Source organism: Eretmochelys imbricata, chromosome 7 (genome assembly GCF_965152235.1).
Source record: "Eretmochelys imbricata isolate rEreImb1 chromosome 7, rEreImb1.hap1, whole genome shotgun sequence".
NCBI classification, from domain to species: domain Eukaryota; kingdom Metazoa; phylum Chordata; order Testudines; family Cheloniidae; genus Eretmochelys; species Eretmochelys imbricata.
In genome coordinates, this window is record NC_135578.1 from 43,346,556 (window position 1) to 43,374,489 (window position 27,934).

General features: G+C 43.1%; 1 protein-coding gene and 1 long non-coding RNA gene across 10 annotated transcripts in view; both read left to right on the plus strand.

Moving 5' to 3' along the window:
- Positions 1–5,097: 5,097 nt before the first annotated feature.
- Positions 5,098–27,934, plus strand: part of NEK4 (NIMA related kinase 4) — a 41,130-nt gene continuing 18,293 nt past the window's right edge. For 2 of the 9 annotated variants that reach the window (XM_077822183.1, XM_077822186.1), the window contains exons 1-12: positions 5,099–5,424; positions 7,693–7,959; positions 9,325–9,522; positions 10,912–11,019; positions 12,317–12,471; positions 15,726–15,867; positions 16,861–17,280; positions 18,361–18,414; positions 19,017–19,160; positions 19,963–20,103; positions 20,514–20,580; positions 22,161–22,267. In XM_077822183.1, the coding sequence (XP_077678309.1) occupies positions 5,332–5,424; positions 7,693–7,959; positions 9,325–9,522; positions 10,912–11,019; positions 12,317–12,471; positions 15,726–15,867; positions 16,861–17,280; positions 18,361–18,414; positions 19,017–19,160; positions 19,963–20,103; positions 20,514–20,580; positions 22,161–22,267 (1,896 nt within the window). In that variant the 5' untranslated portion in view covers positions 5,099–5,331. Of the gene's footprint in view, positions 5,425–7,692; positions 7,960–9,324; positions 9,523–10,911; positions 11,020–12,316; positions 12,472–15,725; positions 15,868–16,860; positions 17,281–18,360; positions 18,415–19,016; positions 19,161–19,962; positions 20,104–20,513; positions 20,581–22,160; positions 22,268–27,934 lie in introns of all 9 variants that reach the window. The other 7 variants (XM_077822184.1, XM_077822182.1, XR_013346679.1 and 4 more) reach the window with 7 other exon arrangements.
- On the plus strand, positions 22,274–25,323 carry LOC144267842 (uncharacterized). Its single transcript, XR_013346680.1, has 2 exons — positions 22,274–24,044; positions 24,716–25,323. It is a non-coding gene; the product is annotated as an uncharacterized LOC144267842 (long non-coding RNA).

Consider the following 27,934-nt stretch of genomic DNA (forward strand, 5'->3'; position numbering starts at 1 on the left):
TTTCCCCACAGGACGCCCATAGTGATCAGATTGGTTTCAGGTAAAACATAACACTCCCTCAGTGAGTACTGCAACTGAATACTCCTGGTCCTGATAGGTGGCTTGCTGTAAAGAGGTCTTATTCCAGAATGGCGAGTCCGTTCTTTCCTGCTCTTTGGTGGTGGCTAATTCTGCTAGGGTCAAGGGCAGAATGTCAAGGGGCATTCCCGTTTTGGGGGACAGTGGAGTCGGAGCACATACCCAGCAATCAGTCTGGTTTGTTAAATTAGCAACATGGTGCGCAAGCGAAACAAAGGAGTTATGCTCCCAATATGCACAGTTTGGAAATACCAATACAGAGAATAACAATGTTACCCAATTAATTATCACCAGAGTCTTCCCAACCCAGGGTCTCCAGTACCTGGGTGGGCCCATTTTAGCATTAAGGTGCCCGCTATTTGTGTCTTTTAAACAGTAGCTTTAGCCCGAGATCATCACTAGATGAGGAGTCAGCAGGTTGGACGGTCCACTGTTCTGCTGACGAGGGGGTGGGTACTGCTTTCAGACGAGAGTGAGGGATCCAGTTCTTGTGTCCCTCGATCTTTGCCGCTGTATGGGAGATCAGCAGGACGGTATAGGGTCCTTTCCACTTTTCCTGTAGAGGCTCATCTTTCCAGGTGCGAACAAGCACAGAGTCACCGGGCTGTAAGGAGTGGACAGAAGAATCCAAGGGGAGAGGCTGGGAATCCTTGGTATACCTGTGAAGAGACAAGAGAGCAGCAGACAGGGAACACATATACTGTGACAAAAAAACCATTACCCAACTCCCATTCCCCTGACAGAACCGGGGTGCCATTCATAGGCCATGCCCTTCCACACATAATTTCAAAGGGACTGAGCCCTAATCTACCCTTTGGGAGAACGCGGATACAGAGTAGGACGAGGGGCAAAGCATCAGGCCATCGCAGTGAGGCTTCTTGGCACGCTTTTGAGAGATGCTGTTTAAGGGTCTGATTGGTACGCTCCACTACACCACTGGCTTGCGGTCTCCAGGGCGTATGGAGTTTCCAGGGGACCTGTAAGGCATGTGAGATGCTTTGAATGATTTTTGATGTGAAGTGTGTCCCGTTGTCAAATTCCATCCACGGGGGAGTCCAAAGCGAGGAATGATCTCCTTAACAAACTTGAGGGCCACTGTTCTGGCAGTGCAGTTACGGCATGGGAAGGCTTCTGGCCATCCGCTGAACCGATCCACTATAACAAGGAGATATTTGAACCCTTGGGTCCGGGGAAACTCAGTAAAGTCTATTTGCCACGCTTGTCCAGGGCCCAGAGTGGGTTCTAGGGCAGCTGGTGGCACAGGATGTCCCGGTCGGGGGTTATTCTTTTGGCAGACTAAGCAGTCCACTTGTACCTGGGCAGCCAGGGGTCGGAGTCCAGAAGTGATAAAATATTTTCCCATTAGTTGGATAAGTGCTTCCCTGCCAGCATGAGTGGTTTGATGTAGTTTCTGCAGCACTGGCCGGATTAGGCCCTTTGGTAAGAGGACCTTCCCTTCTGGGGAATGGAGCCATCCCTCCTTTTCCCGGAGACTGAGTTTGTCAGTTAGCTGTCTCTCCTCCCCAGAGTACTGAGGGGTTGGAAGCTCCCCTACTGATGGGATAAGAGCATGCATATGGGCGTTCTCAGTCTGAGGGGATGGCAGGGTGGCAGCATGCTTAGCCTCTCTATCTGCCCGGGCGTTACCTCTGGCCACATCTTGATCCTCCCTTTGATGGGCTTTACAATGTACCACTGCCACTTCCGAGGGGAGTTGTACAGCTTCTAGGAGCCGGAGGATTTGGGGCCCATACTTGACTGGGGAGCCTTGGGCTGTCAGCATTCCTCTTTGCTTCCATAGGCCAGCATGAGCATGCAGCACACCAAAAGCATACTTTGAATCAATAAAAATGTTGACCCGTTTTCCTTTTGACAGTTCAAGTGCACGGGTCAGGGCTATTAGTTTGGCAAGCTGGGCAGAGGTCCCAGCAGGCAAACCTTCAGCTTCCACAGTGTCATGGAGCGTCACAACAGCATAACCCGCCCTCCTTTGCCCATCTATTACAGTACTGCTACCATCAGTGTACCACTCATAATCTGCATTTGGGAGGGGTACATCCTTTATATCCGGACGGCTGGAGTACTGGACATCTATGATCTCTGAACAGTCATGTTTCTGTTCCTCTGTTTCTGGCAAGAGAGTGGCTGGGTTAAGGGAGGGGCAAGGCTGTAGGGTGACTTCAGAGTTCTCTAACAGCTTAGCCTGGTACAGAGCAATCCAAGCCTAGGTGAGCCAAAGCCCTCCCTTTGCATCCAATAAGGCTCGGACCGTATGGGGAGTGTAGATTTGCATAACCCCTCCCAATGTTAGCTTCTCCGCTTCCTCAAGCACTAGGGCAGTAGCTGCGACTGCCCGTAAACATGCCGGCCAGCCCTTTGCAACCTGATCCAATTGCTTAGAAAAATAAGCCACGGGACGTCTCCATGCTCCTAACAGCTGTGTGAGCACTCCTAGGGCCACCCCCCTTCGTTCATGTACATACAACTGAAACGGCTTAGAGAGATCCGGCAGGTCCAGAGCTGGGGCTTCCATCAATTTTCTTTTCAGGATTTTAAATGCCCTATCAGCCTCTGGGGTCCAATAGAAGGGGTCATGATCCGCTCCTTTTACACAGTCGTACAGGGGTTTAGCCCACAGTCCAAACTCTGGGATCCATATCCTGCAAAAGCCTGCCATACCCAGAAATGCCCTGAGCCGCTTACAATTATTTGGAGAGGAACTTGACAGATAGATTCCTTTCTTTTTTTTTTTTTTTCATTTGAACGCTGACGCTCCCCTTGCCTTAGCTGTAACCTGATCCCTCTTCACCTCAGATAACAGGGTTCTCAGGAGGATATTACAGTCGTCTCAATCGGCTTGTGACTACTGAGGCACCCCTCAAAGACTGAAATAAACCTGCTTGCGTTCGTTGAGAATTCCCCAGCCTGTGTTTTAAAAGCTGCTAAATCTATTGGATTGAATGGCACATGGGTGTAAACTTGCATAGTGGTAGCCTGACATCCGTCTGCCCCTGGGCAAGCCACAACAGTCTCGGTAAGCAAAGGATAGAGTCCCACCGAGGGGGCAATTTCTGTAACCCAAGGCATCCTACCCTTATACGGTGGAGGTGTAGGGGCCGAAGGGGACACCGGCTCTGCCATTACAGTGGGGGTGGGGGTTTGCGGACTAACATTAGCTACTACCGAACCAGACGGAGTCAAATTACAACTTTGCAGAATTACAGCTCTGTTTTATTTTTTAAAGCCATAAATGCTTGTGCATACAAATATTCATTCCATTTACCCATTCACTGACAAAACAAAACTAATTGGAGGATCGTGTTGTAATTAATTGACCCTCCTGGTGGCCACCACTCCTGGTCCTCTAGTTGATATTGAGGCCAGTCAACTGTACAGAATCGTTTTAATTGGCTCTTAGTCATTGGATCCGCACCAAATACCTTCCAGTTTGCTAGAATGCACTCTAGGGGCATACACCGTGCCCTAACCCCTGAGCTCTGTCCCTGTCCCATACCTACAGGGTAACTCTGGGCGTCCCCAGGTTCCAACAGAGCATACAATCCGGATTTTAAAAGGTTCCTACCTTATCCAAGGGACCGGTTCCCCACCGTGGCCTGCAGCTGCTCCTCCCCCATGTCTAAGGGACCGGTTCTTCACCGCCGTCCACAACTGCTTCTCCACTATATGAGTGCGTTGCACCGTTGTGCCCTCCGGGGTCGATCAAATCGCGTCTCTTCCGAGGCCCCCGATGAACTCACCGGTGCGCGCTGGGCGTCGATTCTCGCCGCAATCCTCGATCTCCAGGAGGGGTCGGGCAATGCTAAATTGCAGCCTCGTCGCCCACCCAGGGACGCCAAAAGCTGTTGCCGGCACCCAGTGCCAAGAGGCTAAACAACAGCTGAAGGTGGTTCGTTACCCGGTGTGCTACACCCAATAACCACAACAGGGTGGAGAAGCAGAAAAGTTTATTTGAAGCTTCAAATAGATACAGGGAGATTTGAATCTCAAATCCTGTACACAGAGCAGGAAGTTACACAGGCTTTTATACATCCTTTTTCCCAGTATACTTATCCAATAGCAAGCTGCCCCAAGTATCCATATAGCTAGCCAATCCAGTTCCCAGCTAGTTCCCTGGTTCTCTGTATCATTTATTAAACTATACATAAAGCTGCTTTATTCAGCATTGTTCTTCCATATCTGCCCTGTGTGGCCTTGCTTAGTTTCAGGCAGTCTGACTCTGCAACATATTGTTGCAGATTCTCAGCATAACTCTGTGTGTGCCTCCAGGTGCGGGGGGCTAAGGACACTTGGGCCTAGTACGCAGAGTTGCTGCGAGTGCCTCCAGGCGGGAGAGGGGGGCAAAGGACACCTGGGCCTAGTGCGAGGGGGCTTCATCGACACTCGTGGTCTTCCATCCCCTCGAGTTACCTAGTGGCCATGCCCCAGTGTCCCCAACAAGCTGGTACCTGACATACATCTCCTAGGTAGGCTGCAACCCTGCTAGGATTGAGGTGGAATGCTGCAGGTGGGACCTGTCCCCTATGTGGACTGCACCATTGTGAGCTTGAAGTGGAGCATTGCATGCTGGGACCTGTCCCCTAGATGGACTGCATCAGTGTAGGCCTGAGGTGGAGTGGTGCATGCTGAGATCTGACTTCTAGGTGGGCCGCACCTAGGGTTTTCGCACTGCTTGGTTTGTGATGGAGTGGTGCATGCTGGGCCTGCTGTCACTGGATAAGTCAGCTGCCCTGAGAGGGTGAGTAGGGAAGCACATGCTGCTGCTCTCCATTTGTGCCACTCAGGTGAAGAGTTTTGGCTCCAGGCCAGAAGACAATCAGAGCAGCCTCTCATTTGGGCAGGAGACCTGTGGTATGGGCCACATCAGGCAGGCCCACTGTAGAGACACTAGCTGCTAGCACCAATACTGGGGGCATTAATTTTCAAATTCCAAGATGGCTGCTGAGGTTAGCAGGAACCCTCTATCCAAGATGGCCGCCGGGGAGGACGCCCACATCTGTAATGGCTGCTTAGGTGACTGAGGGAGGTTGCCCACATCCAAGATGGCCATAGCATTGACGTGAAGAGTTGTACCATAGAGAGGAAGGCGGGCTTGTGTTTACGTGCGATTTTTTTTCTATGGTCGAGGGAGGCCCATGGGGATCTCTATGGCAGCCGCAGTAACGTTCGTAAGGCGCCTGGGCAGCTAAGCGGCTCCGGCCCCCGAGCGCTGAGGGGCCGCCGGAGGTGGGGAGGATGCCCCTGGCCGCCTACTTCTTCCTGCGGGCCGTGGGCAAGGGCAGCTACGGGGAGGTGAGCCTGGTGCGGCACCGGCAGGACAACAGACAGGTAACCGGGGAACTGGCCGCGGGAGGGCTCCGACCTCCCCTTTCAGACCCGAGGCCTGCGGCGGCTCCGACTCCCTCCTCAGTCCCGGAGCTCGGTGAGAGGAGTGGGGGTTCTGGGGAAGCGGAGTCTGTTTCTCTCCCTGTCCTGTGGGGCGATCTGGGGAAGCGATGTCCCGATTTTACACCACACCGCCCCCCCGGGCCTTTGGAGAATGGTGTGAGGAGGAGGGCCAGGGTACAGGGAAGTCTGGCTCCCCCTTCCCATCCCCCTGCGCTCCAAGGGGAGTGGTTGGTTTGTATTCTTAGCCAGTTCTTTGACCGCAAGACCGTCCTTTCTCCTCTTGGTCCAGCTCTGCCTCCAAGTGTGGACAATACCTGATTCTGTGATCTCATTTAGACTGCTGTGCATTGCAAGGGGCCATTCCTTCCTGACCCTTGCGAGAATTTATGCTCTGAAGCATGGAGATTTTTTTATCCTTAACCTTTTTGTAATACGTTCTGAGATATCAGTCACAAAATTGTCCAGCCATGGTGTTTAGTGCTGATCTCTGGGATTATACAAATTGGTTACAATTTTTTTGGAAAAGGGCTATCTTGATTCAAACAAAGGAGAAAATGTTGATAAAACCCTTGTTCACTATGTTAAAATATTACACAGTTAAGTGTGGTCTGGGGTATCATTTTAAATAGGTGTTGGTTTAATGCCATCATAACATTTTTAAAGTTTTATTAAATAGAAAAAGATAAGTTTAAAAATTCAAAATGTAAAGAATTGTGTTTTCATTTTATCAATTTCCTTTTCTTTTAGCTCTATAGAGGCTTTCATTAAGGGGGGAAAAAACCTTGCGTTGATAGTCTTTTGGATGGTATTAACTACCCTTTTGGAGTTAAAATAGAAGGTTTTGAGATATTTTAATCTGATCCTTTAGGACAAACACTCAAAAGGGGGAGAAGAATTACAAAGATAGAAAATGCATTTTTCTGTCTCTGGTGCTGACTTTCACTTGCTGCCTCATTGCTAGAGAAACATAGGCACAGTACATGGTTATATCCACCACTACAAGACCTGGCACATTCAACAGTGGCAAAGTTTAAGTCATTGCTTTTAAGGCATTGATTTAGCGTGCCCCTCTTGTCAGAGTCACAACAGCATTGTGAATGGTGTCTTAGCAGGCTTAGAAGAAAATGGAAGAAATAAAGTGCGGAAGGAAAACAACATGAGGGAGGAATCTAAGGTTCACGTCCCATGTTACATTCAGGATTTAGCTGAAGCTGATGGAGGTGGTGGTGTCTGGTTCCCTTTTTTGTCTGGTCAGGATATCTTTGAGGATCAAGACAGCAAAGGCCCAATGGTTTCATGGTGGGTCTCTGGAGACTGTGGAGGTGGTAGCCATCTGGGTAAAGCTTGCTTCTTCCCTTCCATACACCCCACTGACCCTCTTTAGTGACTCCTGGATAAATAATGTCCAAGAAGGGGTAGCATTCTCATCCTATTAAAATTAACCAATCGGAATATGTTGCAGTTACTCCTACTACAAACATTTCCCTTTACTTGTAGAATCTTTCAGTTCATTGTCATGTTAACCGTTGACTTTAGCAGGAGCCTTGAGCCCTTATCATGATTCTTTTTAATGTAAACAGTACAGTTTGTACCATAGTTTGCTTATGAAAGTAAGCAAATTTTAAAGGCAATTTTATGTAACAGGCTGATTTGGACTTTTGATCTCTTTGCACAACACTACATGCTAAGTTGTCCAAGGGCACCACTCTGTGAAATGAAGTATTATTACCTTTTGTTTTAACTGCACCTGCTTTTAATTTCTTTGTGTCTTGTTCTTGTATTATAGGAAAGAGCAAAAGGGAAGATCTGATCAATTTTTACTCTCCTTCAAAATTTTCAATACCTTATTTACTAGCCCTCTAATTTGCACATGGCATGATAACTATTGCAGATGAGCACTAGGATAGACATTAAGGATGGTCAAGAAGGCAAATGGCAAGGATACCAGTTAAATACCTACCTGAAGGGAATACAAATGGTGGCATTTAGATTTAAAATTATAATATATGTAAAGTTTTAAATTTCAGTTTTGTGCGTTCGTGATGGGAAGCCATATTTGTTCCATTCTTACAACAACATGGACACTGTTAAATGTAACTCTGTATTTTAAAACATTGTTTTATAGATTTTTAGAATTTGCCAGTGTTTCAATAGTAGATTGGATGTTTTTATAACAAATCTTTTTTTTTCCCCCTCTTCCCCCCCCAGTACGTCATCAAAAAGCTAAACCTTAAACATGCATCCAGCCGAGAGAGGAAAGCAGCAGAACAAGAAGCCCAGTTGTTGTCTCAGCTGAAACACCCCAACATAGTCACCTATAGGGAGTCCTGGGAGGGGGAAGATGGCCTGTTATATATTGTCATGGGCTTCTGTGAAGGAGGGGACCTGTATCATAAACTTAAAGAGCAGAGAGGTAAACCTTTGCCAGAGAATCAGGTGGTGGAATGGTTTGTCCAGATTGCCATGGCATTGCAGGTATTAATATACTTTAACATATAACCTCTTCGTTTTAAAAGAAATAGGTCTGTTTTTGCTTGCTTTCCATTAAAAAAATCCCTTAATTTCAGTTTTGGTGTGTTAACTTTGCTTACAGATTATCAATGTCAACCTAAGGTAGCCATGTAGAAAAAGAGTTGCTGTTGTATGCTTTACTTCCATCATTTCAGTATTGTAGACAATGTGACATGATGGTTGGCAGTTAATTTTCATTGTAGCCCATAACTATAAAGTTCTGAATATAAGCAAGTTTTGTTCTAGTTAAGGGGCTGTTTCTGTTATTCGTAACCCTCTGTTTCCACGGGTTTGCAACTCAATTATACAAATTTTCTCTGTGCTGAAACTTATAACATCTTAAAAACTAATTTTAACCAACAAGTGTTTGCACAAAAAAAACTTACTACTTGCAGAAGTATTTTGCTCCTGTAATTAAATTAAATTTTAAGTGAAAATTTCCAGACCATTAACTCCTAATTTCTAGTGGAAGCTGCTTCAGTCTGTTACATTTTAAAAATGAAAGGAAATCAAATCACAAAAAATTCATTACAGTAAGGTTTGTTTTAAAGACAATAGTGAGGAAACTAGGATGTTGGATTGAAAATTCTATTTTTAACTTGCCAGTGGAACTTGTCATTAGGGGATATTGTGAAAGCAAAAACTGTAACTGGATTTAAAAAAGAGTTGGATAAGTTCCTGGAGGATAGGTCCACCAATGGCTATTAGCCAAGATAGTCAGGAATGCAACCCATGCTCTGGATATCCCTAAGCCTCTGACTGCCAGATGCTGGGACTAGGTGACAGGGTGGAACACTTGATGGTTGCCCTCTTCTTGTCATTCCCTTTTGAAGCATCTGCCATTGGCTATTATTGGAAGACCGAATATCGGGCCATTCCTACATTTGTTTGTTGTGGCTAGGAATGCAAATGTCCACAACAGCATCTGATCTTGCTCATCATAGGCCTAATCCTGCAGTTCTTACTCAGGCAAAATTCCCACTGACTTCTGAAAGTCCTTAATTCAGACAAAATTCCTTACTAGGACTGCAGGATTGGATCAGAAATCAATTGCAATATGAGGACATAATGGAGAGTGAGTTAAGGACTGAGCTTCAGCCTCCATTTTGCACGTTTTGCTTCTATATAGGCACATTAAACTAAAGAAATAACGACGTTGTGTATATACATACGTTGACATGAACAGATTAGTGTGATTATTAACTGTAATTCATCTCTTATATAGTGATGTGTAGTTTTGTTGCATTTGTACTTTTTTCTTTTTTGACTCTGGTCAGAGGAAAAGAACAAATTAACTGTTTAACTTGCTTGAAATACTTTATTTTTCAGTATTTACATGAAAAACACATTCTACACAGAGATCTCAAAACTCAAAATGTTTTCCTGACAAGGACAAATATTATCAAAGTGGGAGATCTGGGAATAGCCAGAGTGTTAGAAAATCAGTATGATATGGCCAGTACTCTCATTGGCACACCTTATTATATGAGTCCTGAATTGTTCTCCAACAAACCTTACAACTACAAGGTAAAGTATATTGATGCAAATATTGGCCCCAATTATGTTAGTTGATTTAAGGGAGCCTTAAACTCTGAGAAGTTTATAAATTATCTAGAAGAGTAATGCGAGTTATTTTGTTGACTTGCCTATTAACCATAGAGCACTACAATCTTGTGTGTTATGAAAGTAATGCCTCTGTAAAAAGCACTTTTTGGGGACTACTGATTAACTTTTGCTGCCTTTTTTACTATTACCAACAGGGGAAAAAATTAATCATAAAAAGTTATCTTAAAGGAAATTAGTTTTTCTTTAGTGTGTGTGAATTGTCAACATGTGTTAATTTGTTAGGACCAGGTTTTGTCAATCGACTGTGTCCGTGTAAGTTAGAATTCCAGTTCAAAGAAAAACCTTTGTTGTATGATAGGACACTGGCATATGAAGCCTAAGATAATTGTGACAGGCTTTATCTTTAAAATTGCTATTATATATGTAATAAGAAAACAAACCAAAAAAACCTAATAAGCATTTACGAGTATGGAGATAAACATGTAAGGGAAGGTAGATCAATATTCAAATATACGCATAGCTTATACAGTCTTTTAAATAAATGTACATGTGAAATATTGCATTACGTATTTAAAAAAACACGAGTATGCCCCTTCGTTAATTAAATTGCAGCTGTCGGCCACATGTACCAAAAACATGAAATAAGGAAAAACTTCTGTTACTATAAATATAGAAAGACTTCCAGTTTTCTCCAAGCTGCATCTGGCCACCAGTGGGTAAAATGTTTTCTCTCCCTCACATGCATTACGAAGCTCATGATTCATGTTGATGTGCTGCTACGCTGCTCGGAGCTCCATTGAAAGTCTGGAGTTCTACGTGGGTGCAGTAATCTGGATGTATAGTTCACAGTACAGGATTGGGACTTCAACATTATGGACATAACTTTGCTTAATTGCAATCTATATCATTTGCAGATAGTTTATGCCTGAGATTTCAGTGAGATGTAATTATATGGGAAGTCTGAAGAAAGAATTAGTTTCAGAACTCTTTGAAGCTAAAGGAACTCAAAGAAATGTTAGAGACAAACCAATATTTGAAATCAGGATAATTTTTTAATGATCTGTAACTCAAAAACAGACCGACTCTCTTCACGCTTTGCAGAAAAATTCTTCTTACCCTTCAGAGTAAACATGGCCATACTCAGTACAAACCAGTTTCGTTACCTGACGAACTGCAACTAAAAGTTTATAATGGAATTTGGTTGTGATCTTAACTATAGTGGCTGCCAACTCAGCATAACATTCTGTTCCTAATGGGCTGTTCAGGAGCATATTATCTACTTTTTAAAAATAAATTTTCAGTATTGCATCTGAAGCGCTTATGCTGATTTTTCTGGTTTTCTTTTCACAGTCTGATGTTTGGGCTTTGGGCTGTTGTGTTTATGAAATGGCCACACTGAAACATGCCTTCAACGCTAAAGACATGAACTCTTTAGTTTATCGAATTATTGAAGGAAAGGTAAAAACTGATCTAAAGTTGGTTTTGGTTTAGTGAAAACATTTTGGAAATATGCTACAGTAAGAAGATCCTTCTGATGTGGATACTGAATCATGGTTTTTAAATGCAAAATTTGTATATTCAGACCTGTAGTCCACTCTTGTGTCGGGAACTTGAGATAACTGTTTTCAATCAAAAGTAAGAATTTCAACTCTCATTTGTGGGGTTAGTATAATTTTTTTTCCACATGTGTGATGAGAAAACTGCATCATCCTGTCCATTCTAATGTTTCGTGTGAGATGTGGGTACCTACTGAGGTAATGGCAGATCCAGAAAGTAGTTTCTTTTTAAGGTATCACTAGAATTTTGTTGTTCACCTTGTGCAGCTAGTAGATTGGAGGAAGTAAGTCACTTCAACACTTTCGAGTATAAAGTTTCCACTTTTAACATTATGCGAAGAATCATATCACGGTGTTTTCTTGTTTGACATATACAGCTGGATTACTTTAGCACAATGGTTCTCAAACCTTTTGTGCTGGTGACCCCTTGCACTCAGAGGCTTGCTATGTGAGACCCACTCCTGTTATAAATTAAGAACACTTTTTTATTTTTTTTTGCGTCATTATAAATGCTGGAGGCAAAGCGAAGTTTGAGGTGGAGGCTGACAGCTCACGACCCCCCCCCATGTAATAACCTCATGACCACCTGAGGGGTCCTGATTTGGTTTGGCATATTATAAATTAATTCCTGATTTCGTTTGGCATGTTATAAAACAAATTTAAATCCTGATCTTCAGCTGTATCAAAAATGTTTTAAATAAACTGAAGATTCTCTGTGACTAGATTTTCATTTGTAAATCTTACAAAGCACAACTGACCAGCTTTGAATACCTTGCTTTAAAATTTCTGAATCCAGCTTACCAGGGAATTCATTTTTTTTATATGCAATCTTTTGTGTATATTGGCCATATTTTGTAGTTAGCTGTTCATTAAGAAAAAAATTGTATAGAGTTCTTTCATTAAACTTTACACAAGCCTCTGTTCAGTAAGATACTTAAGCACTTCGCTAACTTTAAGTATGTGAGCTATCCTATTGACGTCAGTGGGACTACTGTACTTAAAGTTAGGGATGTGTTTAAGTACCTAGCTGAATCAGAGCCCTAATGCTCAAATAATGCAGCAATTCCTGCAGGCAAATGGGTTAATGGTTTTTGTTTGCTGTACATTGATGTAGTCATCAAAACAATTAGCTTCCTATTATGAAAATTAGCAATCCATTCATTCCCATAATCAAATGTATCCTTTCAATACAATTACAGCTGCCACCGATGCCAAAGGATTACAGTCCACAACTGGCAGAACTAATAAGAACTATGCTTAGCAAAAAGCCTGAAGAAAGACCCAATGTGAAAAGCATACTAAGGCAACCATATATCAAGCATCAAATCTCTCTGTTTTTGGAAGCCACAAAGGCGTAAGATATATTTATTTTATTAATAGTTCTATATAAAACTATTGGTTTGCATAACAGATTGTTGAGCATAATGTTGTAATCATTGTTTTACAATTTTTGCCAGATTTCGGAGCAGGATGTTGAAGTTAGTTTTGCTGTGTGTAACTGCAGGGTATGGGGCAGAAAGGATCTTTTGAGATTGTTGAGGGAAGGAATTATTTGAGAATTATTACAGGAGAGACAACTAAGAGAGGATGGAAATTAGTTACATTAGGCCTATGTAGAAGGAAAGTGGATTTAAATTTGGGATTGCATATTACCTTCAGAAAGTAAATCCTCCTATTGTTTGTCCACTTCGAGTATTTGAAACCAGCCAGTCAGAAAAGTCTTACCTGATTAAATGTTAGAAGTTGTATTTGGCTGCCCTAATTAGGAGCACTTAGTAATAAACTGCAATGAATCAGTGTTTAATTTTATAGAAAAACTAAAAACCTTATTCTTAATGTATCCATTATTTGGGAAAAACATGCCACATTGTTTGGTTCATGTCCACTGTTGATTTTTAGTATATTATAACTTGTGAAAGATGGGAGGATAGATTACTTATTAGAGAATGGGACACCCCACGTTTTCTTCATAGCTCTGGAACTGAGGCTCCTTAGGCAAGTTGATTAACCTGTCTGACTGACAGTATTCCCCATCTGTAAAATGGTCATGGTAATATTGACCTACTTAACAGAAAAGTTGTAAGGATTAATTAATATTTTAAAACAATTAGATCCTCAAAAGGCAAGTGCTATAAAGGAGCAAAGTATTGTGGGCATACAGAATTTTAAAGTGATGTGCCACATAGATTGTTCCCTGATTAACCATCTTATTTAGAAAATCGGAGGTTGTTCTTTTTTTAATTGACAACCGGAGAATCCCATTGTAATCCTCAATTTGATAAAATTAAAAATCGAAGGTAGCTTGGCTGAAGCAATGGAGAAGACCTGGTTTAGGGAGTAATCTTGAGACTCTCAGCACTAATAAGGTTGAAGTCTCTTGCAGCTGTGATACACTTGGACTGTCGGATGAAAGGAAGATAGCTGCATGAGCACTACCTTTCCACCAATGCACAGAGTAGAATTTGGGTATGTCTACACGGCAGTTCAACACCTGCTGCTGGCCCATGTCAGCTGACTTGACCTCACTGGACTGCGCGGGACTGTAGAATTTTTGTGTATGTTTGGGCTCAGGCTGGAGCCTGGGCTCTGGGACCCTCCCCCTCAAAGGTCCCGGATCTTGGGCTCCAGCCTGAGCCCAAACATACACAATGCAATTTGACAGCCCTGTAGCCCATGCCCCACGAACCTGAGTCAGCTGAGATGGGCCAGCAGTGGGTTTTTAACTGCAGTATAGACACATCTATAGGATCTGTTCTGAAGGGTCTCTTTACTCTTCTTTCTGGCTGGAGGAAGAGCATCATGGTCGCTTAAGAAGAGGGGGAAGTAGCTTTCAGATTGGGACATGCGAGACCCTGTGGAGGCTGGTCTTCGTTCAGTGCCAGACAATGAGAGGGGGAGGAAAAATCTTGGATTATGGGAGGGAGGATGTTGAATAATGAGAGACACACTCTCCCCAGTCACTGCGTTTATCCCAGTTCATGTATCTCATATTTAAATAAAACAAAAACAGGACTGCTTCTTTCCTGCTGACCATTCCAGCGTACACAGACCAGAGTGAGCTCACAAGTTGAGAGGAGATAGTGGTAAAAATTAGAAACGATTCTGTGACATTTGAGAAAATTACAAATCATCTGGTTAATAAACTCTGTGCAAATTCCAAGTTCTATGGTAAATCTGTGATCGTTCTTGCACCAAATAGAAAAGTGAGATAAAGACGGACAATAAATCCGAAATATGGATAGGAAATATATATTGTCACTTGCGTTTCCTTATCGGTCTGTGTTAAGGCCACTTCATCATATTTGAAATCACCAAAAGACAAGTTCCTTTTGCTGTTTGCTTGTTTTTAACTTGATGTTCAACAAAAAAGTTGAATATAAAATTTTGTCATCAGATTTGGTTAACTACTTCATTACTCCCAGTTTTTGAGACCTATTGGCAATAAACTTAATTGTCAAATATTTTTCCCCAAATGGATGAGCCTTATTGTCTTGGTTGTACACTGTGCAGTCACTTACACCTATGCAAAGTGGATATAAATTACTACCAAATCAGTGCAAAGCACCACTAACATTCTAACTCTGCACAGCTGAAAATGACTCTACAACAGTGGTCACCAACCAGTAGATCGTGATCAACTGGTCGATCCTGGAGCCTCTGACAGTCTATTGCAATGTCCAGCTGCTAAAAGTCTGGAAGTGCAGCAGGGCTAAGGCAGGCTCCCTGCCTGCCCCAGCCCCATGCCACTCCTGGAAGCAGCCGGGGCAAGGGGTGGGGGCAGGGGTCTCCGTGCGCTGCTCCTGCCTGCAAACATCTCCCCTACAACTCCCATTGGCTGGGAATGGAGAACTGCAGACAATGGGAGCTGCAGGGGTGGTGCTTGTGGGCAGGAACAGTGCACGGGGACCCCTGCCCTTCCCACCCAAGGGCTGCAGGGGTGTGCTGGTCACTTCTGGGAGTGGCATGGGGCCGGGGCAGGCAGGGAGCCTGCCTTAGCCCTGCTGCACTGCCATCCAGGAGCCGACCAAGGTAGGTGCTGTCTTGCAGGAGCCCACACTCCGAACTCCCTCCTGCACCCAGAAGCCCTTGCCCTGAGCCCCCTCCCAGAGACTGCGCCCTGAGCCTCCTCCCGCACCCCTGCCCCAGGCTCAGCCTGGAGCCCCGTCCCACTCTCTGAACCCCTCGGGCCCCAGCCCAGAGCCCGCACCCCCTCCCGAACCCTAACCTCCTGCCCCAGCCTGGTGAAAGTGAGTGAGGGTGGGGGAGAGCAAGCGACGGAGGGAGGGTGGGGATGGAGTGAGCGAGGCGGGGCCTCAGGGAAGGGGCGGGGTAGCTCCTGGGTCACACTTAAATCAAAAACTGATCTTCTGCATAAAAAGGTTGGAGATCACTGCTATACAAGATACAAAGCAGAGAAAATCAAGCCCAGTGTTTAGCACTTCAGATAGAAACTCTGTAATTAGTGGAAATTTAAAATATTTTCTACAAATGTAAAAGGCTAGATGGATGTCATCTTCTGTAGATGGATGGCATCTATTTAATAAGGTAGTGTAAACCACAAACATCTTATTCTTTGACCTTTTTTTGTTGTTGTCATTTTCTTTAAAGAAAAACAGCCAAAAATCATCAGAAAATATCTGATTCTATACCCAGAAGTGCTGCTTCTGTGATCTCAGTGAAGACTCGATCTAATAATGGAAACATCACACCCAAAAAACATCCCTCTGAGCAAGCCAGGAGAGAGAGTGCCGTAAGTTACTTTTTTCCAAAGGGTACATTGGTTTTTTTAAATTATTTGTGTAAATATTCAGTGACATGATATAAAAATATATTTTGAAATGCTTTGTGATTTCCTAATATATTTGTATTCAATAAAACTGTGTAAACAACATATAAAGGGGGAAAGGAGCTGTATTCATCTACAGTTGGAGCTAAAATAGCCACGGATTAGTAAAACTAATTGCACTGATCTTTACTGAAAAATACTCATGAAACATTATACCTAATCCTTATTCTGTGAAGCTGTTATGTGGATTTTTTTTAACCATACAGTTGCATAAACTTTTGCATATGGCACAATCATGTGAATGCTGTGACACTGTATACCCAGTAGAGTATCTGAAGTCACTGGACTAACTGAAATGCAAATGTTTAATGACAGGCAAATGTTGACAGTGAAAATATTTGCTGCAGCTTGTGACTGGAAAATGATTATATGTTTGAGGAAAATTGCTTGTTACCAGAGGTGAATACTTTACAGTAATCCAAATAGATCAAGTCACAAAGATTAATCACTTGCCCGCTGTTCATTTTCTGCACTGTTTGCCAGTTGATGTTAGTTTTTAATATTGAAGCCTTAAACATGTGGTTTAATACATTTTGGAGAGCCCGTTTATCACTTGTGGTCATAGGGGCAAAGTGGGTGCATTGTTTATGGAATAGGCTGTGTTGACATCTGAAGTCCCAAGCTTCTCATCAGACTTTATAGCTTATGAGAGTCTTTGTTATATCCAATTGGTAGTCTCTAAGGTGCTACTAGTACTCCTTTTCTTTTTGCGAATACAGACTAACATGGCTGCTACTCTGAAACCTTTGTGTTATCCCTTATCGATGCTTCCAAATAGTACTTGATTATGATTTTGTTTCATTATCACTTTATGTACTGTATGGTATGCAAGTGACTTCTTTGAGCTTCTAAAATATTCGTCAGAGGGTAATTCCACTTCTGCTTTTTTAATTACAGAATGAAGAAAAACATTTAATCAAAGATGAAACTTTTGAAATTCATCCCTCAGAGAAACCAGCAGCTGAGCCTGAAAAAAATGCAAACAAGAATGAGAAGAACAGCACAGGAGTTTCCATAGCAACAATTAGCAAAGTGAATATTGATATTTTACTGTCTGAAAGGAGGAACTCTAAAAGTGATCACTTACTACAGGATAACAAAGCAAGGTGCTTAAGCATTCCTAGTGAAGTAGAATCTAAAATAACATCTAATGGCCCACAGACTAAGGAAGATAGACTACAGCAAAACTCAAAGCAAGTTTCTAGAACTGAAATTGTGGATTCTAAGCAGTTTGCTGCTGTTGTCTCAGATGAAGGAGATGACACTTTGAAACTCCTGCAGCCTGTCTCAAAGGACCAAAAGCAAAATGATGACCAGGTAATTATTTAACTCTTAAATGTGCTTGGTAGAAGGTTGAACTAGTAGATGGTTTATAGAAAGAACAAAGCTGAACAAATGTTACCTTTCAAAGTGGGGCACTTCTAATCAGGCTTTGGGGTGCCGAAGCAATTAAAAGCTCTAGTATCCCTGCAGCACTGCTTCTGTATAAGACAAAGGCTGGGGCTCAAACCTTAATTGTCTTTGTTCTTGCCTGGGATCAAAAATTGTCTGCTTCCAATTGTAAAAGGATGAGGCAAGAAAATGTTTGGAGCTCCTACATCCCTATTCCAAATGGACTATGCTTCTCTATCTCTTTCTGCCATGTTCAGCCCTAATTTGGGATGGGGATTGGAGGAGGAAGGGAGAGTATAATGGAAATGGAGTTAGAGAAGGTAGAGGATGGTGGAAGGAAAATGTAGGAGAAGAAACTGAAGGGAAGGAGGAAGAGAGATGAAGAGATTTTAAAGGAAGACTGAAGGAGGGGAAAGGAAAATTTTGTTTAATGGGGATGTGATTACTAAAGAGAAGAGTGAAGGAGTAAACAAGAAATGAGACTACCAAAAAAGAGAAGCCTTGGGAAGGGGGAAAATGTTAAAGTATCCTGGCCCTCCCTCCTCTCCAGCTTCCAGAGTGCGTCATTTGGGTGATTGGTGGAGGCAAAAACATTGACCATTGACCTTTCCCCTGCACTCTTCAGCATTTGCAGCCAAAATGATTCTCTTACCCGCTTCCCTAGCACATTCATGTAAGGGGCTTCTTTGCCCTTGCCTCTTTCTGGTGCACATGCACAGGGCCAGCAATATTTTGACTCTTAATGAAAGTATATTAAAGTAAAATACAGTTGATTTCCCTATTGTGTCTTATGCCTTGGATTTAAACAGTAGGTCTGTCCTGAATATGCAGCTGTCGTTACCGTTCAATCCTATATAAGGACGTTGTTTCATTTAGTTAGTGATTCACCAAGTTCTGTTCTAGAATGAGACTTTTAAAGCCTGTCTTTCTCGCATTGCTAATATATACACTTTTTACTAAGCTTGCTCTTAGTTTAGTTCATGAAAATGTAGTAACTTATTTTAGAGTTTGGACTCCACTGAGAAGCTTCTAGCATCGTTTGTTCCTGTCATAATTCAAGTAAGTGTTCTACCATTATAGTTCTGCTTAGTTTGTTGGCTTTAAAATAGTTGTATTTCTTTAAAGGGAAATCTCAAAAGGTTGTTGTCTGGGGACTATCTTTTCCCCTAGAATATTTGATTTTTGGAGAAGGATTATTATTGCAATACAAATTGGTTTTCTGAAGTTGCTGTTAGAATGGTGGAACATATCTGAAATTTTGCTAACACGTATTTGTTGTAAAATACTAAAACAGGATATTGCAGTATTACGATAGACAGTGTACAGAACTTGTGAAATTTGTTTATGGTTACCTGTTCAACTAATGTGCTAACTGTGATGGGGGGAGCATGATTTTGAATGTTCTAACTTAGATTATTTAAAATGTTCACCTTGTTGCAATGATAATGTAGTGTGTTTGGGGGTGGTATATTTAAAATTTTTTTTTGTATTTCCTGTCTCTAATTTAATTTGAAATAGCTGTTTATGGTGGTTGTGATTAAGATAAAATCCGTAGCATTCCAAAGGGTTAAATGGCCTTTGTTAATATATGCAAGAACACGTCTACATTGGAATCAGGAAAACACATGCCTAAAGATTAGAAAAATATTTTTACTTTTTAGGATGAAGCCTCTCATGGAAATCCAGAAGATGTTCAGGAAAAATTCACTTCTTACTTACAGCCTCATAGCTCTTTCTATGAACCTTCTCTCTCACGGCAGCAATGGCAGAAGAAAAGGGAGCTAGATGAAGTCTGTTCAGAGAAGGTGCAGATAAAAATGTATCTCTCTAAAATGGCAGTGTACCTCTATCTTAGTTTTCTTTCCATCCAACAAAAAGATTGTAACAGTTTGTAGATCCTTTCCACTAGTTGAACCATCTCCAGTCAGTGTACAATCTCATTTCATACACATCCATAGAATTGCATTTATAACAAAATGGGTAACTCTCTGCAGGCCTTGGAAATATACTTTTGTGGGTGCCTTTTGCCCAAGGATTTCAAAGCAGTCTATGATCAGTAAGCCTCTCAACACTCAGAGGTACAAAATTATAATCCTTCTAGGAGACATGAACAAATTAAAGCCCAGAAACATTATATGACATTATTATTATTTATTTTATTACAGTAGTACCTAGAGACCCCCAGCCAAGACTGGATCCTTATTGTGGTTGGCACTGTATGGAACATATAGTTAGAGACAATCCCTATCCCCAGAGAGAGCTGACAGTGTAAATAGACAGACAAAGGATTGGGGGAAAAGGGTATGACATACAAGCATAGTGAACAGTGCAGTGAGCTTCAAATGTCATTTTAGTTCTGACTTTTTTGTTTTTTGCATGGGGTTTTGTTGTGAGGGTGTTAACTAAATGTAGACAGAAGGAGTATAAGGAAGTTAGGGAAAAGTGTGTGTGTGACAATAAGGCAATGGTAGAATTGTGAATAGGACCCAAGAGTCCTGACTCCCAGTCCTGGGTTGCTAGTTTGGTGTTTGCAGTTCTAGATTTCAAAGCATTTTAATTTGTTGAAAGAGGAAATGAGACTGTAATCATTTTCTAATTCTCTCTAAGCTCACAGAAGTTGCTCCGTGGCCCTTACCTTCTCTTCCTGATGTGAATATGAAGACAACTTACAGCCCTGCAGATCAGCATGGCACTAAAGTCACAGAGTCTGTAAATAGCTCTAAAAATAGTGAGAGAGCAATTTCAGAGGTTTGTTCTGAACATTTTATGTTCAGATCTATTTTTGTCATTTTCTTACTATTTCTTCTGAGTAGTTTACTCCAAAAGCATGTGGGGTGGGGAAAAGAAATGTACAGAAGCTATCCTCAGTGATTAAATTTCTTTCTTGCATCTGACTGATCAGGTAGGAGGAAAGAAAGCCAGCTCCTCTTTCCCTTAATTGAAATAAGGAGGCTGGAGGCTCCTTTCCTACAGGAATTAGGTTTGTTGATCAAGATCACCATGGAAAAAATTTAATACGATGCATACTGAACTGCCTGAAAACTTTAGTTAGTAGCCATCTTTTCCAGGTTATTTGGACAAAAGTTTTCATTTCAAATATGACAAAATAAAAAACCACTATGACTGCCACTATTAATATTGATTTGATTTATTTAAAGGGTAGACCGTTGTCGGCAAGAGAGAGGAGGAGGCTAAAACAATCGCAAGAAAAGATGTTTCCTTCTGGTAACTTTTTTTTTTTATGTTAACTCTTCAACTGATGCAGTGGGATGGCTTCTCTATGGAAACGCTAATTTGCAATCTGGTCTTTAGTATTAACTTCCTCAAATATACAGTTGAAATATAGCTTTGATGTTAGTAGGAGTTTTTATTTAACACAACTTTTATTTTTGTAATGCTCATTCAGTGGCTCTAATGGTGGCAATGTGATGTTTCCACAAGAAATGCACTTTTCAGCTAGAAGCCTCGGGTGTTTTTGTTGGCTAGTTTTTCTGACCCTGATAGTATGTTTGGAAGACACTAAAATGCTTTACTGTCACCAGTGCCCAGTTTGCAAAACAAGATTGAAAGGTTCAGAATCAGAATTAGTTGAGAAAAATGAGTTTGGTATTGTTCATGTCACCATCACAAAGTTACCATACAACTGGTATTAGGAGCAGTCTGCCTGAGATGCCCAGGACTGGAATGTAAGGTGGTGGTGAATGTCATCATTTAAGTGCATTGACAAAGCTTTTTTGAGAGACCCAGGTCACGAATGGAACAGCAAGGGATAGTGAAAGCCAGAATTAAGAGTCCTCAGTAGAGCAGTGTGGGGAATTAGCAGAGCATACATCTACATTCTGCCAGATTTTAGTGTCTCCCTTGTACCTATTCAAAATAAATGTAAAAATGTGACTGGGCAACAAAATGGCAGATGAAATTTCATGTTGATAAATGCAAAGTAATGCCCCCTGGAAAACATAATCCCAACTATACCTATACAATGATGGGGTCTGAATTAGCTGTTACCACTCAAGAAAGAGATCTTGGCTTCATCGTGGATAGTTTTCTGAAATCATCCACTCAATGTGCAGGGGCAGTCAAAAATGCAAACAGAATGTTGGGAATCCTCAAGAAAGGGATAGATAATAAGACAGAAAATATGTTGCCTCTATATAAATCCATGGTACGCCCACACCTTGAATACTGTGTGCAGATGTGGTCGCCCCATCTCCAAGATCTATTAGAACTAGAAAAGGTACAGAAAAGGGCAAGAAAAATGATTAGGGGTATAGAATGGCTTTCATATGAGGAGAGATTAATAAGACTGGGACTTTTCAGCTTGGAAAAGAGGCGACTAAGGGGGGGATATGATAGAGGTCTATAAAATCATGAGTGGTATAGAGAAAGTAAATAAGGAAGTGTTGTTTACTCCTTCTCATAATACAAGAACAAGGGGCCACCAAATGAAATTAATAGGTAGCAGGTTTAAAACAAAGTGTTTTTTCATGCAACGCACTGTCAGCCTCTGGAACTCCTTGCCAGAGGGTGTTGTGAAGGCCAATACTATAACAGGGTTCAAAAAGGAAGCTAGATAGGTCCATAAATAGCTATTAGCCAGGATGGGCAGGAATGGTGTCCCTAGCCTCTGTTTGCTAGAAGCTGGGATTGGGTTACAGGGCATGGATCACTTGATGATAACCTGTCTGTTCATTCCCTTTGGGGCACCTGCCATTGGCCACTGTCAGAGGACAGGATACTGGGCTTGATGGACCTTTGGTCTGACCCAGTATGGCTGTTCTTATGTTCTTATGTCATCCTTCTAGTGCCTGCGGCAAGACGAGCATCACATAGTGCGGTAGTTGAAGCAAAATCACTTGTGGAAAATCTTATTAAAGTTACTCAGTCCTCGTCAGATCCCAGTATTTCTCAGGTAAACTGGGGTCATCTGCTTTTGAAATATTTAAATGTAGACCAAATTTGAGTAGAAAAATAAACAAAAAAAAGTGTATTACAAAATATAACATGCTGTAGAGGAACCTCCTGGCCAATAAGAATGCATGGCTATTCTGAAGCTGTTGCTGCAAAAGGCATTGGGTACAATAAACACCAATAACTCAACTTTTAACTCAGCTTTTATATTCGGTAAGATCAGTTTCCAGTTCAGGTCAATTCACTCAGCAGAAGCAAAGAATTGAATAAGTCAGTTAGCCTCTCTGAAGTATAGTTATGGCTTACTGGGTGGATAGCTCACCCTGCCACTTCCTGAGCTATACTTTGACTGTGGATAAATAATTTCACTTGCTGTGAGTTGAAAAATACCCTGAGGTTTGTTCATGCATGTAGTCTGATTGGCTTATCTGCTAAATTTGCTTAAAACAAATGTTATGGAACCGATGATGTGAAAAGAAAAACCAACAAAAAAAATACACAAGTGAAGAGAACTAGTAAATATATATATATATATATATATATATATATAATCACACTGAAAATCAAATATCAATAAAACAATCCCCCAACAATCCGTTTCAGGCCAGTTGGTTACTTGGAATACGTAATACTGTTTGTCTACTGGAGTTTGATGATCACTTCTCAATTTGTAGTCCTATTGGCTAATGCATAAACTTATATGCTGACAAAAGTAGTAATTGTTAAATCAAATTCTCAAAACTTTACAATGGAAATGATTGATTTTTCATTAACATCTTCATTGCATAATTCATATATATCTTTAGTAAGATCATAAATGTATTTTAGTACACAAAGTAGAAGTTTCTTTAAAGGTACACTTCTAAATATGGACTTGAAAGAGGTCCAACTTAGCCCAGGCCTACACTACGAGTTTAGGTCGAATTTAGCAGCGTTAAATCAATTTAACCCTGCACCCATCCACACAATGAAGCCATTTTTGTCGACTTAATGGGCTCTTAAAATTGATTTCTGTACTCTTCCCTGACAAGGGGATTAGCGCTGAAAGCGACATTGCAGGGTCGAATTTGGGGTAGTGTGGATGCAATTGGACAGTATTGGCCTCCGGGAGCTATCCCAGAGTGCTCCATTGTGACCACTCTGGACAGCACTCTGAACTCGGATGCACTGGCCAGAGAGACAGGAAAAGCCCTGCAAACTTTTGAATTTCATTTCCTGTTTGGCCACCATGGCAAACTGATCAGCACAGGTGACCGTGCAGATCTCATCAGCACAGGTGACCATGGAGTCCCAGAATTGCAAAAGAGCTCCAGCATGGACTGAATAGGAGGTACTGGACCTGATCGGTGTATGAGGAGATAAATCCGTGCTATCAGAACTCCATTCGAAAAGACTAAATACCAAAATATTTGAAAAAATCTCCAAGGGCATGAAGGACAGAGGCTATAACAGGGACCCACAGCAGTACCACATGAAACTTAAGGAGCTCAGGCAAGCCTACCAAAAAACCACAGAGGCAAACACCTGCTCGGGATCAGAGCCCCAGACATACTGCTTCTATGATGAGGTGCATGCAGTTCTAGGGGGTGCCCCTACAACTACCCCACACCTGTACGTGGACTCCTGCAAGGGAGTCTCACGCAACAGGGATGAGGATTTGTGGGACGAGGAAGATAGCACACACTAGGCAAGTGGAGAAACCATTCTCCCTGACAGCCTGGAGCCAATACCCTCCCAACCCAGGCTCCCGGACCTTGAAGGCGGAGAAGTCACCTGTGGTGAGTGTACCTTTGTAAATATAATACACGGTTTAAAAGCAAGCGTGTTTAATGATTATTTGCCCTGAAGACTTGGGATGCATTCACGGGCAGTACAGCTACTGGAAAAGTCTGTTAACGTGTCTGGGAATGGAGTGGAAATCCTCCAGGGACATCTCAATGAAGTTCTCCTGGAGGTACTCCCAAAGGCTTTGCAGAAGGTTTCTGGGGAGGGCACCCTTACTGCATCCTCCATGGTAGGACACTTTACCACGCCAGGCCAATAGCACATAGTCTAGAATCCATTGCATAAGAGAGCATGGCAGCATGTGGTCCCGGTGTTTGCTGGCATTCAAGCAACATCTGTTCTTTATCTCTCTGTGTTATCCTCAGGAGAGTGATATCATTCATGGTCACCTGGTTGAAATAGGGGAATTTTATTAAGGGGACATTCAGAGATGGCCGTTCCTGCTGGGCTGTTTGCCTGTGTCTGAAAATAAATCATCCCTGCTGTTAGCCACGCGATGGGGGGAGGGGTGAAGCGATCATCCCAGAGAATTAGGGGTGTGTGTGCGTGGGGGTGGTTTAGTTGGGTTTGTGCTGCATGTTAACCTGAAAACATCAGCTCCTCCTTTTAAATGGCCAGTGTGTCTTTTTCAATTTTACTCTCCCTTTTTTTCCCCCTCCCGCAGCTGCAAATATTTCAACACTGCTACTAGCATCTCCGTCCCAGAGGCTAGCACAGATAAGAAGGCGAAAAAAACGCACTTGTGATGAAATGTTCTCTGAGCTCATGCAGTCGTCCTGCACTGAAAGAGCCCAGCAGAATGCATGGAGGCAGACAGTGTCCAGGAAAGCACAAAATGAACATGAGGACGGGAGGAACGGGCGAGAGGATAGATGGCTGGAACAACAGAAGAGGTGGCGGCAGCATGATGGGAGGAGGCATGATGCAATGCTGAGTCTACTGGAGGATCAAACTGATATGCTCCAGCATATGGTTGAGGTGCAGGAAAGGCACAGACCGCCACTGCAGCCCCTGTGTAATCAACTGCCATCCTCCCCAAGTTCCATAGCCTCCTCACCCAGATGCCCAAGAACATGGAGGGGGGTGCTCTGGGCACCCAACCACTCCACCACAGAGGACTGACTGCCCAAGCAAGAGAAGGCTGGCATTCAATAAGTTTTGAAGTGCAGTGTGGCCTTGTCCTTCCCTCCTCCCCATCCCTCCTGGGCTACCTTGACAGTTATCCCCCTATTTGTGTGACCAATTAATAAAGAATGCATGAATTTGAAACAACAGTGACTTTATTGCCTCTTCAAGCGGTGATCAAAGGGGGGAGGGGAGGGCGGTTGGCTTACAGTGAAGTAGAGTGAACCAAGGGGGCGGGTTTTCATCAAGGAGAAACAAACAGAACTGTCACACCGTAGCCTGGTCAGCCATGAAACTGGCTTTCAAAGCTTCTCTGATGTGCAGCACGCCCTGCTGTGTTTTTCTAGCCGCCCTGGTGTCTGGCTGTGTGTAATCAGTGGCCAGGCGATTTGCCTCAACTTTCCACCTCGCCATAAACATCTCCCCCTTACTCTCACAGCTATTGTGGAGCACACAGCAAGCAATAATAACAGTGGGAATATTGGTTTCGCTGAGGTCTAACCGAGTCAGTAAACTGCGCCAGCAAGCTTTCAAACATCCAAATGCACATTCTACCACCATTCTGCACTTGCTCAGCCTATAGTTGAACAGCTCCTGATTACTATCCAGGTTGCCTGTGTATAGCTTCATGAGCCATGGCATTAAGGGGTAGGCTGGATCCCCAAGGATAACTATAGGCATTTCAACATCCCCAACGGTTATTTTCTGGTCTGGGAAGTAAGTCCCTTGCTGCAGCTGTTCATACAGACCAGAGTTCCTGAAGATGCGAGCGTCATGTATCTTTCTCGGCCATCCCACATTGATGTTGGTGAAATGTCCCTTGTGATCCACCAGTGCTTGCAGCACCATTGAAAAGTACCCCTTTCGGTTTATGTACTGGCTGCCTTGGTGCTCCAGTCCCAAGAAAGAGAGGGATATGCATTCAGTCTATCGACCCACCAGAGTTAGGGAATCCCATTGTAGCAAAGCCATGCACTATAACCTGCACATTTCCCAGAGTCACTACCCTTGATAGCAGCAGCTCAATGATTGCGTTGGCTACTTGGATCACAGCAGCCCCCACAGTAGATTTGCCCACTGTAAATTGATGCCCGACTGACCGATAGCTGTCTGGTGTTGCAAGCTTCCAGAGGGCTATCGCCACTTGCTTGTGAACTGTGAGGGCTGTTCACATCTTGGTATTCGTGCACTTCAGGGCAGGGAAAGCAAGTCACAAAGTTCCATGAAAGTGCTCTTACGCATGCAAAAGTTACAGTCACTGGGAATCATAGAATCATATAGAATATCAGGCTTGAAAGGGACCTCAGGAGGTCATCTAGACCAACCCCCTGCTCAAAGCAGGACCAATCCCCAACTAAATCATCCCAGCCAGGGCTTTGTCAAGCCTGACCTTAAAAACTTCTAAGGAGGGAGATTCCACTACCTCCCTAGGTAACGCATTCCAGTGCTTCACCACCCTCCTAGTGAAAACGTTTTTCCTAATATCCAACCTAAACCTCTCCCACTGCAACTTGAGACCATTACTCCTCGTTCTGTCATCTGGTACCACTGAGAACAGTCTAGATCCATCCTCTTTGGAACCCCCTTTCAGGTAGTTGAAAGCAGCTATCAAATCCCCCCTCATTCTTCTCGTCTGCAGACTAAACAATCCCAGTTCCCTCAGCCTCTCCTCATAAGTCATGTGTTCCAGTCCCCTAATCATTTTTGTTGCCCTCTGCTGGACGTTTTCCAGTTTTTCCACATCCTTCTTGTAGTGTGTTGCCCAAAACTGGACACAGTACTCCAGATGAGGCCTCACCAATGTCGAATAGAGGGGAACGATCACATCCCTCAATCTGCTGGCAATGCCCCTACTTATACATCCCAAAATGCCATTGGCCTTCTTGGCAACAAGGGCACGCTGTTGACTCATATCCAGCTTCTCGTCCACTGTAACCCCTAGGTCTTTTTCTGCAGAACTGCTGCCTAGCCATTCGGTCCCTAGTCTGTAGCGGTGCATGGGATTCTTCCTTCCTAAGTGCAGGACTCTGCACTTGTCCTTGTTGAACCTCATCAGATTTCTTTTGGTCCAATCCTCTAATTTGTCTAGGGCCCTCTGTATCCTATTCCTACCCTCCAGCGTATCTACCTCTCCTCCCAGTGTAGTGTTATCTGCAAACTTGCTGAGGGTGCAATCCACACCATCCTCCAGATCATTAGTGAAGATATTGAACAAAACTGGCCCCAGGACCGATCCTTGGGGCACTCCACTTGATACCGGCTGCCAACTAGACATGGAGCCATTGATCACTATCCGTTGAGTCCGACAATCTAGCCTGCTTTCTATCCACCTTATAGTCCATTCATCCAGCCCATACTTCTTTAACTTGCTGGCAAGAATACTGTGGGAGACCGTGTCAAAAGCTTTGCTAAAGTCAAGGAACAACGCGTCCACTGCTTTCCCCTCATCCACAGGGCCAGTTATCTCGTCATAGAAGGCAATTAGATTAGTCAGGCATGACTTGCCCTTGGTGAATCCATGCTGACTGTTGCTGATCACTTTCCTCTCCTGTAAGTGCTTCAGAATTGATTCCTTGAGGACCTGCTCCATGATTTTTCCAGGGACTGAGGTGAGGCTCATCCCAACCCGCAACACTATGCAGTCCCACCAGTCTGTGCTTGTTTCCTGAGCCCAGAGTTGGCATTCCATGGTATGACCCTGCCCCATTGCCACTAGGATGGCCAAACTGCTGGGGCCCGTGCTTTGAGAGAAGTCTGT